This window comes from Phacochoerus africanus, chromosome 4, assembly GCF_016906955.1.
Source record: "Phacochoerus africanus isolate WHEZ1 chromosome 4, ROS_Pafr_v1, whole genome shotgun sequence".
In the NCBI taxonomy this organism is placed as follows: Eukaryota; Metazoa; Chordata; class Mammalia; order Artiodactyla; family Suidae; genus Phacochoerus; species Phacochoerus africanus.
In genome coordinates, this window is record NC_062547.1 from 63,861,150 (window position 1) to 63,881,067 (window position 19,918).

The 19,918-nt window shown below is 37.3% G+C and overlaps 1 protein-coding gene across 1 annotated transcript; it reads right to left on the bottom strand.

The window, feature by feature from the left end:
• Window positions 1-13,554: 13,554 nt before the first annotated feature.
• Window positions 13,555-14,529, bottom strand: LOC125124241 (olfactory receptor 7C2-like). Its single transcript, XM_047774391.1, has one exon. It carries the CDS (start codon window positions 14,509-14,511, stop codon window positions 13,555-13,557), a length of 957 nt encoding a protein of 318 aa, XP_047630347.1. The 5' UTR covers window positions 14,512-14,529.
• Window positions 14,530-19,918: the final 5,389 nt, after the last annotated feature.

The window sequence follows — 19,918 nt, forward strand, 5'->3', positions numbered from 1 at the left end:
CCTTGCCTTGAGAACTTATCATGTCTCACAACACACAGACACACAGTCACAGACAGATGGACAGACAGACACACACCCACACACATACCCCCCCCACTCACCCACCCACACACACACCCATACTGTGGCCTCCTGGAGTGATGCTGCTACTACTGGGGTATTCTCACTCTCATTCACAATAATTAGGAAAATAATGATACAAGACAGCTATTAACATTAGATTACATTTTGTCTAAAAAATGTAGAAGCAGTACCTAAAACTCCAACTGTTAATTCTCCTATAGACATGTAAACATGTGGTTCTATCTTAATATGACCATTTCATGCTCAGTATTAAAAGAAAAATAAAATACCAATTAAAAACTGAGAGCAAAACCAAGCAGGCCCTGTGGGGCTCCTGGGTACACACACCTTCCTATGTCCCCCATTTCTTGTTTTTAGGGAATAAATTTCAGCCTTCATGACCTTTCCTGAGTTTCAAAGGGCAGGTTCAAACAGTTGCTAATCAGGGAAGGGAGGGGATACAGAGACCAGGGAGGGGTGGTCCAGAGATAATACTGCAGGCTTGGGGCAGTGTCCTCATTCTCTTCTTAAGGAATAGATAACAATATCTTTGAGTTTTTCTGCAGCACTAAAACTCACAAAAAATGGAAGATGTTAATGAAACATTCTTCATTATGGAAAGAAGACCATCAAACCACTGAATACCAGCTTTGAAAACAATGCCTTTACCCTGATCCTCATCTGAGGCCCTATTTTTCACTCCCCAAACCATAAAACCACCTCCCATCTTACCTAATGGGGGACATTCTTTAAGTCATTAGCTTGATGTGACCCTCCTTTGCCTGGCAAAGCAATGAATCTGTTTTTTTCTCCTTTTCCCAATACCGGTTCCGAGTTTCTATTTGGCACCAGTGACCAGAGGCCAAGTTCTGGACACAAGAGGGAAAAAAGACCATGTGGGGAAAAATATCTAATAAGCTCTGGTGATCCCTAGAGTTTGTGATGAGGATAAAACTTCCTAGGTTCTGGCAACTCTTAAACCCTAGTTATATCCCTATGATGCCCAGAGTAGTAAAGCAGCAAAAAGCATTTTATCCAGAAGAGCTAGGATGGATATATTTACTTTATCAAGCTGTCTGAAAGATGGAACATCCTACTAGGAAAATGGGCAAAGAAAATAAATCAAAAACCCACAAAAGGGAAATACACACACAAAAAATGGATGGATGGAACTAGAGAATCTCATCCTGAGTGAAATGAGCCAGAAAGATAAAGACAAATACCATATGATATCACTTATAACTGGAATCTAATATCCAGCACAAATGAACATCTCCTCAGAAAGGAAAATCATGGACTTGGAGAAGAGACTTGTGGCTGCCTGATGGGAGGGGGAGGGAGTGGGAGGGATCGGGAGCTTGGGCTTATCAGACACAATTTAGAATAGATTTACAAGGAGATCCTGCTGAATAGCATTGAGAACTTTGTCTAGATCCTCATGTTGCAACAGAAGAAAGGCTGGGGAAAAAATGTGATTGTAATGTGTACATGTAAGGATAACCTGACCCCCTTGCTGTACAGTGGGAAAATAAAAAAATTTTAAAAAATGGAGGTTATAAAAATGATTTGATAAAAGATATGTTATTTAGATATACAATATAAAACTGGTAGTTTGAAATGCTGGCTTTGAATTTTGGATCTGCACACTCTTATTGTTTGAACTTGGAGAACAAATGAAACTTTTGGAAATATTAATAATATCCTCACCCAAATAGTAGGCTGTATCCATCCTCTCAAGGTGGTTGATGCAGTCATTACACATAAAAAGCTTAACATAGTTTCTTCCTGTTAGTAAATGAATGGTTACCTTGGGCAATGAGATTTCACTGATGTTTTTCTTCTTCCTCTTAACTATCTCCACTGTTTTCCCACCTCTTGCTCCCCAGTTCCACATACTTACTTCAGTTTCTTGTCCTCTTGCCCATCTATGATACCTGGCACTCCTCTTGACAATATTCATAATGACCAAGAGAAATATTTCTATATTACAAAGCAGGTTGTCCAACTCCTAGCTTAACCATCTCCCCACTGGAGAATGAGCCCCATATTCCATAACTTTGATCCCTAGGCTTGATTTTCTCTGATTGTGAGACAGGATAATAACTCTGCTAGTTAGTGTAGGAGCATGGGCTTTGATGTATTCTTTGATATGGCTATTTATTAACATTTGTGGCTTAAGGGCTCCATGGAACATCATCCCCACAGGCCTTGTTTACTATCTTGTATCTGAGTCCAGTTGGACATTAATCTCTAACCCACTCCTCAACTGATAGAAAAAGAATGAGAGGAATGGTGACTCTCAGTCTAAGGAAGAGAAGGGCAAAGAAACCATAAAACTTATGGGGGCATTTCCACTCCTAAGACCCCTATTGGAGAAGAGATAGGGATGGAGTAGGCACAGGTAGTTGTAGAAGTCCTGATAAAGGACCATACTTAAAGAGGGAAACTTAGGGGACATTGGAAAGTCACTGTAAGTTAATACCTGCTCAAGAAAGCCATCACACAAGGCAGCCTTGCTTGGCTAGTGGAGGCATGAGACTTGCCTCAGGTCATTGGGTGGGGATGGGATTAGGCCTACATTCAGATTCTGACCAAAGGCAAGGGTTTGAGGATCACCCTTCTGCTGATTTGAATACACACCTTTTGGGATACTAAGGAGCAGCTATTACTTCCAGAAAGGAATAGGCAGGTTGTTCCAACCCCCATTCCCCTTGGATGACAAAACTGTAGCCCACAAGACCCTTGGGGCAGAGCTTTGGTACCTGCCAGCCTGCACCTCTCACAAGTGTCCTATCCTAATACATCGATTTCTTGCTTATTTCTTTGTCTCTCACTGAATTCCTTCTGCATGGAGGCATGAAGAACTTGAACCTCCAGTAAGTCCAGAGATAGGGTGAGTGATTCTAATTTAAAACCATGGGTTTAAGTCCCATTTTGAGTTTAGGCTATGTTCGAGTCCCCAGCACGTGGGTTAAAGTCCCAATCTGGGTTTAGGCTGGGTTCGAGCCCCACTTTTGGGTTAAAGTCCCAGTCTGAGTTTTGGCTGAATTTGAGTCCTGGCACTTGGGTTCAAATCCCAGTTCAGGTTCTGGCTAGTTCAGGCCATTAGCTCTGTCAGTTTCACAAGGACTGATATAGGTATCTGGGCAAAGACAATGGGAGAAAACCACATCTTTCTGGACCCCATCTTTAAGAGATAAAAGCCCTTTTAGGACAATGGAGATGGAGACTCTTCTTCCCCCTTCCAGTGTGTCCTGGGAGCTGTTTGTTTTCGTATAATAAAGACTTTGCTTGCTTGCTGCCTATGTGTTCTTGAAGTTCATTCTTCAGTTCTGTGAACAAGAACCTGGATTCCGATAACATCTTTCTGGCATCAATTGAACCACTAACTTTACCTCATGCTACCCTCATCCACAGCAATCTCAAAAATATTGACCTTGAGTCTCAGCTTTACTCATTGCCTCAGCCACAAGACTCAGAGTGTATATACACCTACTTGTCTCTGCTTTCCAAGTCAACCACTGGCTTATTTTGAATTTTTCACCCTTCTCTACCTTTAAAACTCCATCTTATTTTTCAGATTGCTTAGGTCATCTCCTCATGAGCCCTCCTTTTAACATTCCCACAGAAAAAGAACATTTTCTCTTATAATAATTTATATATAGTGCTATCACTGTGTAATTTTAATTCCATATCTTTTATTCTCTGCTAGACTGTGAATGTCTTGAGGCATGTGTCAATATTATACACACACCCCAACCCCCTCAGACTTAGTTTAGTTGGAAAGAGTATCAAAAAATACATACATTGCATGAAGAGATGACAGAATGTGTTCTCACAGAAATTGCTCATGATGAGAGAACAAAATGAAGCAGAGAAATACTAACATAGGTTGGAAGACATGCTGGAGGAATGTTTTCCATATTCTGAAATCAAGACCTATTTGAAGATCAGAGAATGTGCTTTGTAAGAATAAAATAGAATAGAATAAATAAAACACAAATGCAAATATCAGAGTGCATCATGCCAGAGGAAGGGTTTTTTTTTTGTTCTCGATTTAGCTGTGTGTGTTTGTGTATGTGCACATGCATATGTGTGTATTTTTAAATTGCCAATGCACCCATGTTGAATCACATGTAAAAGATATGTATTACCTTTGATACAGTCAAAAAAGTTTCTTATCCATTGCAGTAAACTCAAGTAGAGTTTTTTTTTTTTTAATTTTTTCCCTGCTGATGGAGAAGCAATCTTAAAGGATTCAACAGACAGGTCGGGTTAAAATGACCTCAGGTTCAAGGGACCACACACTGACTACACTTTCATTTCTGCCCTTGCCCCATTACACTATTCACGTTAGAGCACTTGCTGAATTTTTATTCTATATATTCTCCTATCTGACCATATTTTCTTTTAAATTATTCAATGATTATTGGGTGAATCTGGCTCTTTTCTCACTTTTCTTATGTGGCAATTTTCCTTGTTAATGAAACTGAGCAGGGTTCTGTGGAGCTCCTGGGCATGAAAGCCTTTCTGTGTCCCCCACTTCTTGTTCTTAGGAAATGGGTCTGGTTCAGCCGCTATGACGTTCCCTGAGTTCCTAGGGACAGGTTCAGACAGTTGCTTATTGAAGGAGGAAGGGGATGCAAAGACAAAGAGGAAAGGTCAAGAAGCAACAGTACATCCTTGGGTCAAGATCCTGGTTCCCTTCTCAGGGATACACATAATAATATAGGCATCTTATATGTCTAAGAGAAAAGTTATATTCCTAGTGCTTCTTTTAGAAATGAATAATTTAAAATTGAACAGCTTAGAGTCCTTCCTTGTCCTTCTCCCTGACTTATTTGCACCCTAAACACAATCACTGGTAAGCTAAAGATTAGGCACTCTGAGCATATCTTCCTGTGGGTTAAAGATTATTAGCACATGATGTTTTTCAGGAACTTTCCTAGTTTGTTCTTATCTCTGATCAATATGCCTTTTTCACATATTCTAGGCAATACCCTGGAAGACCACCATCATGATCATACAGAGATCTCCTGACTCCAGCTTTGATGACTAAGATTCCCCAAAGAAAGAAGAATGCGTGTCTATGCCAATTCTGATTCCTATCTGAAAACCTGTTTTTCTTCTTTTTGCTGTAAAACCCCTTACAATTACTTCCAAAGGGGGGCATAGTCTTCCAGGCATTGGCCTGCTATGACCCTCCTTTGCCTGGCAAAGCGGTAAAGTTATTTTGTTTCCTCCTTTACCCAAAACTCTGTCTCTGCATTTCACTTCGGCACCAGCACACAGAAGTTGAATTTCAGCAACATTATTCTTGGGCTGAGGGTTATTTTTTGTTTGTTTGTTTTGGTCAAATGCATTGGTCACACCATACTTCTGTTTTTGATTCTTGTCCCTCATGCAATGGCCTCCCCATAATATACTCTATAAAATCATACACATGACACAAAACTTACCTCTCCCTTCATTTGATTTATATCAGAGGATATTTTGTCCATATATGCATTTATCTTATCTTAATCTTCTTTCTTCATTATAATGTTAGGTCCAAATGGACAGGGACCTCACTTTTTTTTTTTCTCTTATGGTTTCATAAAGGTGTGAATTTATTTTGAAGAAAATATAGAAAATGGGATTTATAACATGAAAAGAATAGCAGGGGAAATACAAGCCAGATGTAATGCAGTGCATTCAAAACTACTTAAAATTTTTGAATAGAATAGTAAAAGAACGTTTGAAAGAAAAAAATATAACAATAGTCACATTAGCATTAGTTTTAAATATAAATAAAATTGGCAAAAATCTAAAAAATTAGGAAATGAGATTTTTAAAAATTAGTGCAGTAAGCAATCTATAAAATTATAATTTCCACCTACACAAATATCGACAGACTCAAACATGCTTTTGAAGAACACACAATACTAAGTTGAATGCAAAATCAGGTGTTCCACAAGATGGCAGCAAATGATTTCCATTTAAAAAACAGATTATGCTCAGTAAAGGCAAAAGGTAGCAGGAAGTAAAAACGTGAAATAAGATGATAATTCATGTATAAGTTTATTATTATGAAGGATGCAGAGGAATTTTCTATGTTTGCAGAGAAATGAGAGGACAACATATAACCAACTGATAGATTTGACCCCTCAAGATTTATAAACTTTCTCACAGCCCAAAAAATACATATATACACACACATACATACATACATACATACATATAAGAATTAAATGGCAAATAGCAAACTCATTTAAAAACTATAATTATTTGTTTGGAATAATGCAATAAAATAAAAATAAGAATAAAGAGAGACTTGAATAGAGAGTCTGGAGTAAAGGTAGTGGTTGTAGGTAAGGGCAGTTTTGGGTGAGATGGTGCCACAAAAATGGTGCCTGAAGCAAACTTGAAGATCCCTCTGCACTGGGCCAGCTCTCTGTGTTTTCAGGTGACCTCAGTAAATGTTCTAGAGTTTCATTCTTGCTGACTGTTCTCCTGCAGTATCTATTGGGCTCTTATACTCACCAGGATGAGAACTCTGAGAGGAAGCTCTTTGTGTGGAAGTCCAAATTCCTCCCTTGTCGGTTGATAATGGAGACTGAAATGTTCTTGAGACGAGAAAACAGGAAATACTAAAGAATGGATCTCTGAGTTAGACTTAGGTATCCAAATGCAAATACCTTCCCCCCTCTAGCTCAAGGTCGAACATGCTCAGGCATTGCAGCAGCGGATATATTTACATCTCCATATATTTGCTGTATCTTCTCAACACATTTTCCATGGTTATGCCCACCCTTGAACACACCATTTCCCCAGGGGAACTTGTCTGGCTAGAATGGAATTATTTCCTGCTGATTTGCTATTCCCAGGAGAGCAGGATAGAAGTTAGGTGTATCCAATTCTTATTGCTACTCCAGAGGTCTAAAGGTCTAATGTTTACAACCCTCATTCAAAGTTTTCTTCAAATCTAAGCCTGAGGAAGCCGTCTTTGAAAGTTATTAGAAGACATTGAAAGTTATTATAAGACATTGGCTATGGAATTCCCATGACCACCTCACTAAGTACTCCAACCCAAGCCCAGTGTATGCTCTGACCCCACCCACTCCATGCCACAGCCTAGTACAAATCCAGCATGGCCATGTCAGGGGAAAAGATGGGACTGCAGGCTGCATCTGATAGGAGCCAAAGATGCCTACATAGTTAGAGCATCAGAACCTTTGTTACACACATGTTCTCCTCTTGCTTCAGTGCTTCCCTTTTTTTTTGGACATAGACCCCAGGATTGGAAGAAAGAAAAACACACTGAAAGGAAAAAAGTCACCTGTAGCCTGAGGCTCAGGGGTTCCAGTGCAGAAACTTGGGAGCAGACCCGAACCCTGACAGAGTGGTGATGGCCATGGAGCAGACATGAGGTCTTGCCTCACATCCTATGTAGGTGTTAGGTCCTCCAGCAGCAGCCACACCTACTACCAAACCGACTGTGGTCAGCTTCTCCATTTGGAAAGATGTGACTGGCATCCACATCAAATCCAGCCCTCCCATAAAAGGCACATGAATTCTACATAGAGGCACTGCCACATATGAACATTCCTTCAAGACCACAATAGGTAACTGTTTCACCTAAATCGAGATGGAGAAATTTAAGTAAAATAAAAAGGTGGAGGAAGTACTTTTAATTGAAAGAGCAACATAAAATGTTTAAAATATAATGAAATATAGGTAAAAATTTCATCAGCCAAAAAATTCAAAACATTGGTAATAAAAGTGCTAACTGAATTAGGGAAGAGAATTGATCTAAACAGAGATCATTGAAACTAGAAAATATTAAAAAAACACAATACAAAATAGACAATATCTGAAATAAAATGCACTGTAGAAGCAATAACTAGCAGGCAAAATGACTGAAAATAAGGAATATATTATACAAAGGATAGAACAATGGAAATCATCCAATCAGAAGAGTAGACAGAAAGACACATTTAAAAAAATCAAGGGAGAGGGGGAGGGAGTGGGAAGGATTGGGAGCTTGGCATTAATAGATGCAGACTATTGCCTTCAGAATGGATTGGCAATGAGATCCTGTTGTGTAGCACTGGGAACTATGTCTAGTCACTTATGACAGAGCATGATAATGTGAGAAAAAAGAATGTATACATGTATGTGTAACTGGGTCACCATGCTGTACAGTAGAAAAAAATAATGTATTGGGGAAATAAAAAAAAAAATAAAAAAATAAATTACACATGTAAGTGACAGCAAAAAAAAAAAAAAAAGAAGACGTTGTTGTTGCCTTGAAAATTTCATAATTACTGGCATGTATAAATGAGAAAGTTGAATTATATAATACATACAGGTCATTCTAATTTTAAGATTGTGTGATTGTAATACGGATCACCCAAGTTATTTAATTCATTATTTTAATAAAAACATTAGTATTCAGAAACTTTAAAAAATAAAAAAACATTTAAAAAATCAGTGCAACACATGAGATTCCTGGGCTACTATCAAATGTGCCAATATTTATATTATAGCATTTACAGAATTAAAGGAAGAGAAGTAGATCAAAAATGTATTTGAAGAAATTATGGCTAACTACTTTTCAAACCTAAGGAAGCAAACAGATATCCAAGTGTGGGAAGTACAGAGAGTCCCAAACAAGTAGAACCAAATAATCCCAGGACAAGATATATAATAATTAAAATGGCAAAACTTAAAGAGATAATCCTAAAGGCAGTAAGAGAAAAAGCAGGGTCATATAGGTGGGAATCTCCATAAGGCTATCAACAAATTTCTCCACGGAATTTTTGCAGGCCAGAAGGGAGTGACATGATATATCCAAAGTGCTGACAGGGAAAAGCCTACAACCTAGGATATTCTACCCAGCAAAATTGTCATGTAGAATAGAAACAGATATAAAGAACTTCTCAGATAAGCAAAAATTAAAGAGCTCAGTAATACTAAATCTACCCTAAAATAAAATTTGGAAGATCTTCTCTAAATGGAAAAGAAGTAAGAATCTATAAATCTACAAATAACAAGTGCTGGAGGGGTTGTGGAGAAAAGGGAACCCTCCTGCACTGTTGGTGGGAATGTAAACTGGTACAGCCACTATGGAGACCAGTTTGGAGATACCTTAGAAATCTATACATAGAACTTCCATATGACCCCACAATCCTACTCTTGGGCATATATCTGGACAAAACTCTACTTAAAAGAGACACATGCACCTGCATGTTCATTGCAGCACTATTCACAATAGCCAAGACATGGAAACAACCCAAATGTCCATCAACAGATGATTGGATTAGGGAGAGGTGGTGTATATATACACAATGGAATACTACTCAGCCATAAAAAAGAATGACATAATGCCATTTGCAGCAACATGGATGGAACTAGAAACTCTCCTACTGAGTGAAATGAGTCAGAAAGACAAATACCATATGATATCACTTATAACTGTCATCTAATATCCAGCACAAATGAACATCTCAGAAAAGAAAATCATGGACTTGGAGAAAAAACTTGTGGCTGCCTGGGGGGAGAGGGAGGGAGTGGGAGGGATCGGGAGCTTGGGCTTATCAGACACAACTTAGAATAGATTTACAAGGAGATCCTACTGAGTAGCACTAAGAACTATGCTTAGATACTCATGCTGCAACAGAACAAAGGGTGGGGGAAAATGTATACATGTAAGGATAACTTGATCCCCTTGCTGTACGGTGGGAAAAAAATAAATTAAAAAAAAGAATCTATAGAAAAGGGAAAATCCCACTATGAAAGACCAATATACAGTAAGGATTAAAGATCACCAAAATAAGCCAGTACCTAGATTAAAAGAAAAACATTGTAAAAGCAAACATAACTACAGTAAACAGTAAGGATATAATCATGAAGATATAAAATATGACAGCAGAAACACAAAATGAGGGGATATAAAATATAGATATTTTAGAGTGTATTTGAACTTAGATGACTATCAGTTTATTCAAGTAGATTTAATTATGACTTAATGGATATGAAATCTATGGTAACCACAAATGAAGAACATACAACAGATAAAAATAAAAAAGAAAGGAACCCAAGCATACTACTAAAGAAAATCAGCAAGCCAAAACAGGTGAAACACAAAGAAGAAATTACCAAAGAACTACAAAAACAACTGAAAAACAATGAATAAATTGGCAATAAGGATGTACCAATCAATATTTACTTACCTATCAATGGTATAAGTGTTCCAATCAAAAGGCACAGGTGGCCGATTGGATTAAAAAAAAAAAACCTTCAATATGCTGCCTACAGAGTTTCTTTTTAGGGCTAAAAAAACAGACTGAAAGTGTAGGGATGGGAAAAGATACTTAATGAAAATCAAAACAACAAGAAAGCAGAGGTAGCCATACTCATGTAAGACAAAACAGACTTTAAAACAAAGGCTATAACAAAAGACAGAGAAGGGCATTCTATAATGATAAAAGGATCAATACAAGAAGAGGATATTATATTCATTAACACATATGCACTCCATTGATGATCTTCTAAATATATAAAGCAAATGTTAGCAGATACTAAGGGAGAAATTGAGGTGAATAAAATAATAGGGGACTTTAACACCCCACTTACCTCAACTGAGAGATCATCCAGACAGAAAATCAATGGTCCTAACTGACAGAATGGATCAGTTGAACTAAGTTGATATCTACAGGTCGTTATCTTCCAAAACTAGCAGAATATATATACTTTTCAAAAATACATGGGATGATATCCAGGACATCTCACATACTAGGCCATAAAACACCCACAACAAATTTAAAAGGATAGAAATTATATTGAGCATTTTTCCATACTATGATGATACAAAACTAGAAAACTGCAGAAAGGAAAGCAGGAAGAAAACAAACAAGTGGAGACTAAACAACATGCTATGAAAAGAAACAAAGAGGAAATAAAAATACTTAAGCAAATTGGGAAACACAACACTCCAAAAGCTATGGGATGCAGCAAAAGAAGTTCCAAGAGAGGAGTTTGTAAAAATACAGGGCTTCCTCAAGAAACTGAAGAAAAAAAAAACCCCAAAAAACAAACCCTCAAATAAGCAATCTTTTGTACTTCTAAATAGGATTAGAAAGAAGAATAAAACCAAAAATTATCAGAGGGAAGGAAATAACAAATATTAGAGAGGAAATAAACAACTATAGGTAAAAAGAGAAAAGATCAATGAAACCAAGAGTTGGTTTTTTTGAAAGGATAAATAAAATCAATAAATGTTTATCATAATAAAAGAGAGAGGATACAAATTAAGAAAGTAAGAAATGAAAGAGGAGAAATAACTGATGCCACAGTAATAGAAAAAATCATAAGAGTATATGATGAATAGTTTAGAAAACCTAGAAGAAACACAAATATTTCTAGAAAAATACAACCTGCCAAGACTAAGCCAAGAAAAAGAGATAATTTGAACAGACCAATCACTATAAGTGAAATTGTATTTGTATTTGTAATTTAAAAAATCTCTTAGCAAACAAAATTCAAGGACTGGATAGCTGCACATGGCAATTCTAAAAAATATGTATATAAAGGAGAACTAGTAATTATCCTTCTCAAACTGTCCAAGAAACTGAACACTCCAGAGTTCATTCTATGAGGCTGCCATCACCCTGATATTCAAATCAGACAAAGACATTACACAAAAAAGAATACTACCAGCCAATATCCATGCCTTCAAAAGAACTAAACCAACCATGGGCATTGTAGAATTAGAATAAATATCATTTTAATATTGAGAATTGTCCAACAATGGAATGGATTCCCCAATCACTCTTTCTGGTAGAGATAGTAGGATCATTTCCAGGTCACATAAAATGTTGACATATATAGCCAATCTTTCCCATCATACACAAATACACTTAGAGCTGATAAAATAGCCTTTGCCTTAATGTGTGCACAATGGCAAGTTCATAATATTTCAATAAAGCTTTCACATATTAGCATTACTCCTAATCAGTAAAGTTTAAGTACACAATACCTAAGAGCTTTACTAGGTTCAGGACCTTATTAATTCCATTTATTTATTCAGTATTTGCATAGACTAGTTTAGAACTATTTATTCAAAGGTTTATTGCACTTTCCTTCTATGTAAGATTTCTTTTCTAGGCAGACTTGGAGATACATAGACTAAGAAAATTACTGTTTATATTATTAGGAAAAGGCTCACTTACATTTGATTAACATCTCATTAAAAAAATCCAACTTCTAAACTACAGTAACAGCAATAAGGTAGTTTTGTGGAGAATTTCATGTTAACATTAGGGAATTCTTAATGGTGTGCTGAGATGCCTACACATCTATCTACTGAACTGAAGTGAAAGTAATAATTTAATTCAGGGACAAGTGAATTTTTTACAGTGAAAGGCCAGGTAATAAATATTTTAGGCTTTTTCTATAACTACTCAAATCTACTGTTGCAGCATGAAAGTGACTGTAGAAATTATTTACACACGGAGTTCCCGTCGTGGCACAGTGGTTAACGAATCCGACTATGAACCATGAGGTTGCAGGTTCGGTCCCTGGCCTTGCTCAGTGGGTTAACGACCCGGCGTTGCCGTGAGCTGTGGTGTAGGTTGCAGACGCAGCTCGGATCCCGCGTTGCTGTGGCTCTGGCGTAGGCCGGTGGCTACAGCTCCAATTCAACCCCTAGCCTGGGAACCTCCATATGCCGCGGGAGCGGCCCAAGAAATAGCAACAACAACAACAACAAAAAGACAAAAGACCAAAAAAAAAAAAAGAAATTATTTACACAAATGAGTATGGCTATATTCCAATACAACTTGATTAAAAAAAACAGAAAAATTTCCTAGTATGTTGGTTGACCATATATTGCATTTGAAGCTAGCCTTGATGTAACTCTTTTTTAATGGGCCGATTTTGCTTCCCAGGAATTCATATGCTGAACTCCTAACTTCCAGATCTTTAGAATTTGCCCTTATTTGGTAATAGGTTTATTATGGATATAATTAGTCAAGTTAAGATTAGGTTTACAGTAGAGTAGATTATTCCTTCAAATAATATGATTGGCATCCTTGTGAAATGGGGAAATTTACACATTGTCACACACAGACACACACAGGTGGATCAATTCTGGGATCAGGGTGATGCTTCTATTTGGTAAGCAATGCCAGAGATGATCAGCAAGCCAAAAGAAGCTAGATATTGAACAGATTTTTCTTCACATCCCTCAAAAAGAACCAATCCTCCTAGCACCTTGATTTCCAAATTCTAGTCTCTAGAGCTGTGAGACAAGAAAGATGTTTTATTTAAGCCACCTGGCTTGTGATTCTTTGTCATGGCAGCCCTAGAAAAATAATACAGTGTATTTAAATATGATCAAATCAAGACACAGTAAGATATTTTGATTACAGGAGTAGGAGAGAATAAACTAATGTTTGGAAGAATTCTAGATCCATGAGGAATACCTATCAATCCTTTGAGGCTTGCTCCTTATGAGAATCCTGCTACATCCCCATCACTGAGAGATGCTACTCTGCTGAGGAGTCTTCCCAGGGCCCTCTTCATGTCCCTGTTCCTCAGACTGTAGATGAAGGGGTTCAGCATGGGGGTGACCATGGTGTACATCACCGAGGCCACCAGACTTGTCCTAGAGGATGAAGTCGCTGTCGAACTGAGGTAGACCCCAAGGCTTGTGCCATAGAACAAGGAAACAACTGAGAGGTGAGACCCACAGGTGGAAAAGGCTTTGTGCTTGCCCTTGGATGATGAAATTCTCAGGATGGAGGAGAAAATCTGAGAATAAGAAAAGAGGATCCCAGAGAGAGGAAAAACAGCTAGAACAACAACAACGAAATATACTACTACGTTATTGATGAGGGTATTTGAACAGGCAAGCTTTAGGACTTCAGGAAGATCACAAAAGAAGTGTGGAATGTTCATGTTCATGCAGAAGGACAGCCTCAAGAGGGTCAAAGTATCAAGCAGGGAGCCTATGACACTGATGCACCAGGACCCCAGAGCCAGCATCCTACACACCTGGGGGTTCATGATGACTGTGTAGTATAGGGGGTGACAGATGGCCACAAAGCGGTCATAGGCCATCATGGTCAGGATTAAATTGTCCAGGCATCCAAACACAAAGAAAAAAAATACCTGGCTGAGGCAGCCTGCATAGGTGATAACTTGGCTCTGTGTCTGTATATTCATCAGCATCTTTGGGATGGTAGTGGAGGTGAAACAGATGTCAGCAAAGGACAGGTTGGAGAGGAAGAAGTACATTGGCATGTGGAGGTGAGAGTCTGAGATAATGGCCAAGATAATGAGCAAGTTTCCAGTGAATGTGGTCAGATACATGGACAGAAACAACCCAAAGAGGAGAGGCTGCATATCTGGCTCTTCTGTGAATCCCAGGAGGAGAAAGTATCTTGTTTGGTTTCTTATTTCCATGTAGCTGTTGTGTTTGTCTAGAATGGGGTAAAAAACAAATCAGCATTTACTCCAAATAAGACTTCACCAGAATGACAGAAACATCCTTTATCCAAACCCAGGGAATTCATTAAGTCATTCATGTGAGCTAACACTTTTTATCCCTCAATGAAAAATTGTGGTTACATTGGGTACCTGGAAAATCTTTTTCTAGGTTCAGTGGTTGTCTCTGAATAAAAAAAATATTTGGTAGATATAAGGAAAGAAAAGATAATTAATTGGGCCATATGAGAAAATGTGCCATGTAGAAAAGTGTGGCTTAAAAGGATCTATTTCATTGATAAAAATTAATGTATTTAATCTATAAAGACTTAAATGTAACTCATAGCAAGATTAACACCTTAACTTAGAAAAAGGCATAAGATGAGAAAGGGTAATGACTGAGAAAATTTTGTTCCTGCTACTTATCTATGCTACAATTAAAACCTTTTAAAAAATATTAAGTATGCAGATTTCCAACATGTGGAAAGAAAAATAAAACCTCAAAATCTTATAGAGAAGGTAATTTACTTGGTTTTTTGAATGGAGAAATTAAATCAGCATACCTGTCCTTTATAATTAGACACACATTTGCAGAAATCCAAGGGAAAATTGCCCATAACAACATGCACCTAAACATGGACAGGGGTCATCTTTGTGTGTTAACATGAATTCTGATATTTAGATTCATTTTTTCCTACTGTATCTTTCAGAAAGTGTGGCTGGACATACAAGTACTCTATCCTTAAGAAACCAACCCTTAAAATTTGAAAATATTGTTAATAAAAGTTCTATAAAACATAACTATTTAAAACAGAAAATTGAGCTAAATCAAGGTTAATGAATGAAAAAGAAGGATGGGGAGTTTGATTTAGATAGATGCAAACTATTACATTTAGAACGGATAAGCAAAGTGACTCTACTGTACAGTACAGGGAACTGAATACAATCTACAGTCTCTTGGGATAGACCGTAATGGAAATATTATGAGAAAAAGAGTATACTGTAATAAAAATAAGTAGAAGTATACATGAATAAAAATAAAAAAGAGAATAAAAAATTATAACTGAGAAATACATTTCAGAGCTAATTTTTTGACAAAAGTCAAATAGAGAGAATCATATATTTAATGGAAACAAGAAAGAAAAAGAACAGATGCCTAAAATTAGGAAAGAGAACAATGAAAAATATATTTAAGAAAATACCTTGCAAGACAATATTTCCAACTTCATGTTAAAAATCTGAAAATCTCTAAGAAATGAATTTATTGATTGTTTCACTGGTTGGTTCAGCATAGGGGACAACAGATCAATAATTAAGGAAGGAATTAAATAAACACCAAAACGTATTTCCAAAAGTGCCATGGTGGAAACAGAGTAAGTGGCAGGAACATTAGAAGACTTTTTTAAGTATTACAGAAGAAAGGAACATCTGCCATCAGTAACATTTATTTATCAACATCCTGGAAGTTCTAACCAAAATAGCCGGAGAAAAAGAATTACGAGTTCTAAATTCCCATGTTTGAAGATGGTAGATTGGGCTGCAGATAATGAATTGTTAGCTGAAAATCTCTTGTCACTGAATATAATTTTCATAAGGCAGTTGATATAAAACAAATGTATAAAAAACCCCATAGTGATCTAAAAGTGACATTCAGTGGCATATAGTATATTCATTATCTTTTGCAGCCATTTCGTCTACCTAGTTTTAAAAAGTTTTCATCACTACAGGATTTCCCTGTACCATCTTTGTAGCTTTTCTGTAAATCTCAAATTATTCAAAAATTAAAATTAAAAAAGTGTGCGCAAGAGCAAAGAACAGTAGTGTTCATACATAATCTCTTAGAAAAAAGATCATGATCAATTCAAGTTTTAACAAAAATAGAAATCTCTAGGGACAGTGACAGGAAAACTGCCAATACCCAGTTAGTGAGTGATAAATTTACTAAATAAGCTAAGATTTATTCCTTTTGACCCCCTTAAATCACTTCGCCCATCACTTCTGGCAGCGACTGAATATCACGCTTTTTTTTTATTTGCCATTTCTTGGGCTGCTCCCATGGCATATGGAGTTTCCCAGGCTAGGGGTCAAATTGGAGCTGTAGCTGCTGGCCTACGTCACAGCCACAGGAATGCAGGATCCAAGCTGCAACTGCAACCTACACCTCAGCCCATGGCAACGCCAGATCCTTAACCCACTGAGCAAGGCCAGGGATTGAACCTGCAACCTCATGATTCCTAGTTGGATTCATTAACCACTGAGCCATGACTGGAACTCCCACTCTTTTTTAAATTTAAATAATGAATATGAGTTTACAGTAATGCAGTGATAAAGATTAATATGTATAGATGCTCTTTAGCTGTTAGGACCAATTAAAAACTTAAAATACATTATCTCCTTAAATTTAACCCTCATGTTAATGCTATCAAGGATACTACCATTTCCCCCATTTTATAAAAGTTGAAGCTGAGATACAGAATCATTAACTAATATCAGAAGATGTATGAATGAAATTGTAAGTGATAATTTTGTGGAATCCCAGGGAATATTGCTTGTTTGAATGAATGAATAAATAACACTTGATAGGTAAAGGAATAAGGAGCATCTTTAATAGAGAATAGAGACACCAGCATGGCTCCTGAAGAATGACTAAGATGTCTGTATACTGGATAAGAAACTCTGGAGAGATGTTGGGGTCTGAGAGGTCAGTTTTCCTTAGGAAGATGAGAGCTCCTCAGAATTTGCTTTAAGAAGAGAGGGGAAGAAGCTGAGAGGAAGAGTGATTGAAAGAGACTCAGGAATTGAAGTCTGTAGAATGCTTTAGCAGATAGAATCTCACCATCACACTATCCCCATTTGTGCCATTGAAGTTAATACTCTGAGAGTTCTGCCTGCCGCCATACCTGTTTCCTGTAGCAGTACTGTAATGTTACCACTGAACCTCTAGTTCCATGGGTGTTTTCTTCATTGGGTGATGGATGTTCAACTCAGCCCCAAGGAAGGGCAGGGAGGTGGCACCAGGCATCAAGTCTCTGAAATGGCAGAGTTGAACTCCTTTCTTCCTGGAATAGTGGAGATGGAGACAAGAGGAGTAAGGGGCATATTTACCGTTTCTGTGTCTTCAGAGGTTGAAGTCTCACAAATATTCATTAAATTAATTATTCCATTGTTCCTTGAGTCTCTGAGCAATTTGGTTCCCATGAGTGAGGGAGCCAAAATAGAAATGAAATTTCTTTCTGCTACTTTTGTACCCATAGGAGCATCTTGAATGTGAGATATGTGCTTCCCTTCCCAGGCCCCTTAATCATGATGTGCTTTTCTCCATGGATATCATCTCCACTGTCCTCTCCCATGAGCATTTCCTTGACATTTAAGATGGAATTTCTTTGACTATCAAAGACATGATGACACGTTGTTCAGTACCTTGTGAGTCTCAAAGACACAGAGTTGTTATTAGGGATCTGGGACACTACCAACTCCCAACAAAACCATTTCCAGTGACAGCTATTCACACTCAGGAGGGTGCAATCTACAGAAAGTTCCAATCATATAGTGAGAGAAATATGGTGGGACATGGATTGCTGGCTGTACAAGCAGGACTCTACAGGTATTTATAGTTTTACAGGGTCAAAACAAGTGCATTGAGCAGTCCACAGTACTCTAGTTCAGAGGAACAACCCATCCTTATTAATTCGGAAGAGACTGATTTTAAAGTAATAATCAACATTATAAAAGCTCTGTCAGAAAATAAGAACAGACAAGCACTTAGCTTGACTGATTTTTTTTAAGTACTCACCCATGGCATTTGGAAGTTCCCAGGCCAGGAATTAAATTTGAATCCTGATACCGAACCCAAGTTCTAACCTTTACACTGGATTCTTTTCTTTTTTACATTTATTTTTATTAAAATTTACTTGATTTACAATGTTTCATCAAGTTCTGTTGTACAGCAAAGTGATCCAGTCACACACATTTCCCTGTACTGTGCAGTAGGATCCCATTGCCCATCCATTCCAAATATAAGAGTTTGCTTCCAAAAACCCCACAAAATGCCCATCCATCCCAACCCCTCCCCTTTCCCCCTTGTGAACCCCAAGTCTGCTCTCCTTGGCCATGATCTGTTTGTTTGTTTGTTTGTAGATAGGATCACCTATCCCACATTTTAGATTTCACAAATAAGTGATGCATGGTATTTGTCTTTTTCTTTCTGGCTTACTTCACTTAGTTGAGAAACTCTAGTTCCATCCATGTTGCTGCAAATGGCATTAGTTTGTCTTTTTATGGCTGAGTAATATTCTATTGTGTATAAGTACTATATCTTAATCATTTATCTATCAACAGACATCTAGGTTGCTTCCATGTCTTGGATTTTGTGAATAATGCTGCTATGCCCATAGGGGTGCATGTATCTTTTGCAATGAAGGTTTTGTCTGGATATATGCCCAGTAGTGGAATTGTTGGATCACATGGTAACTCTATATTGAGTTTCCTGAGGTACTTCCATACTGATTTCCATAGTAGTTTTACCAATTTACATTCCCACCAACAGTGATGAGGGTACATTTTTCTCCACACACTCTCCAGCATTTGCTATTTGTTGAACTTGTTAATGATGTCAATTCTGACTGGTGTGAGGTTGTACCTCATTGTAGTTTTGATTTGAATTTCTCTAATAATTAATGATATTGAACATTTTTTTCATATGCTTCTTGGCCATCTGTATGTCTTCTTTGGAGAAATGTCTATTTAGGTCTTCTGCCCATTTTTTTACTGGGTTTTTTTTTGTTGTTGTTGACTGACATGGGTTCTTTGTATATTTTTGAGATTAGGGCTTTGTTTGTTGCATCATTGGGGGAGATTTTGTCCCATTCTGTGGGTTGTATTTTCTTTTTTTTTAATGTTTTCCTTTAGAAGAAAATGCTCTTCCTTGCAGGAGAAATCTAATCAGTAAAGTCAAAAATACTGATGGAATTAAAAAAACAACACTTTGGCAGCCACTACAATAATAGGTGTTTTAGGCAAAAATCACCAATGACTCAAAACCAGAGGGTGAACGTATGATGTAAAAAGAGATATTCACCTAGTTTCAAAATCTCTCCTTATGATATACTTATTAATTTCAAAGAAAAAAATAGTGTCTTGACAGTGGAGAAACCTGACAGAAATCATCTTAACCACACAAAGTTAACAGACTTACAAATGGGACACATGGATGCCCTGTGCCTTTTGAGAAAGACATAACATGTACATGATATTTCTACAAGAATGCTTAACTGGAATCTAATCATGAGGGAATATCACATCCAAAAGAATAAAATACCTAGGAATAAACCTACCTAAAGAGGAAGAAGAGCTTTACTCTGAAAACTATAAGATGCTGAGGAAGGAA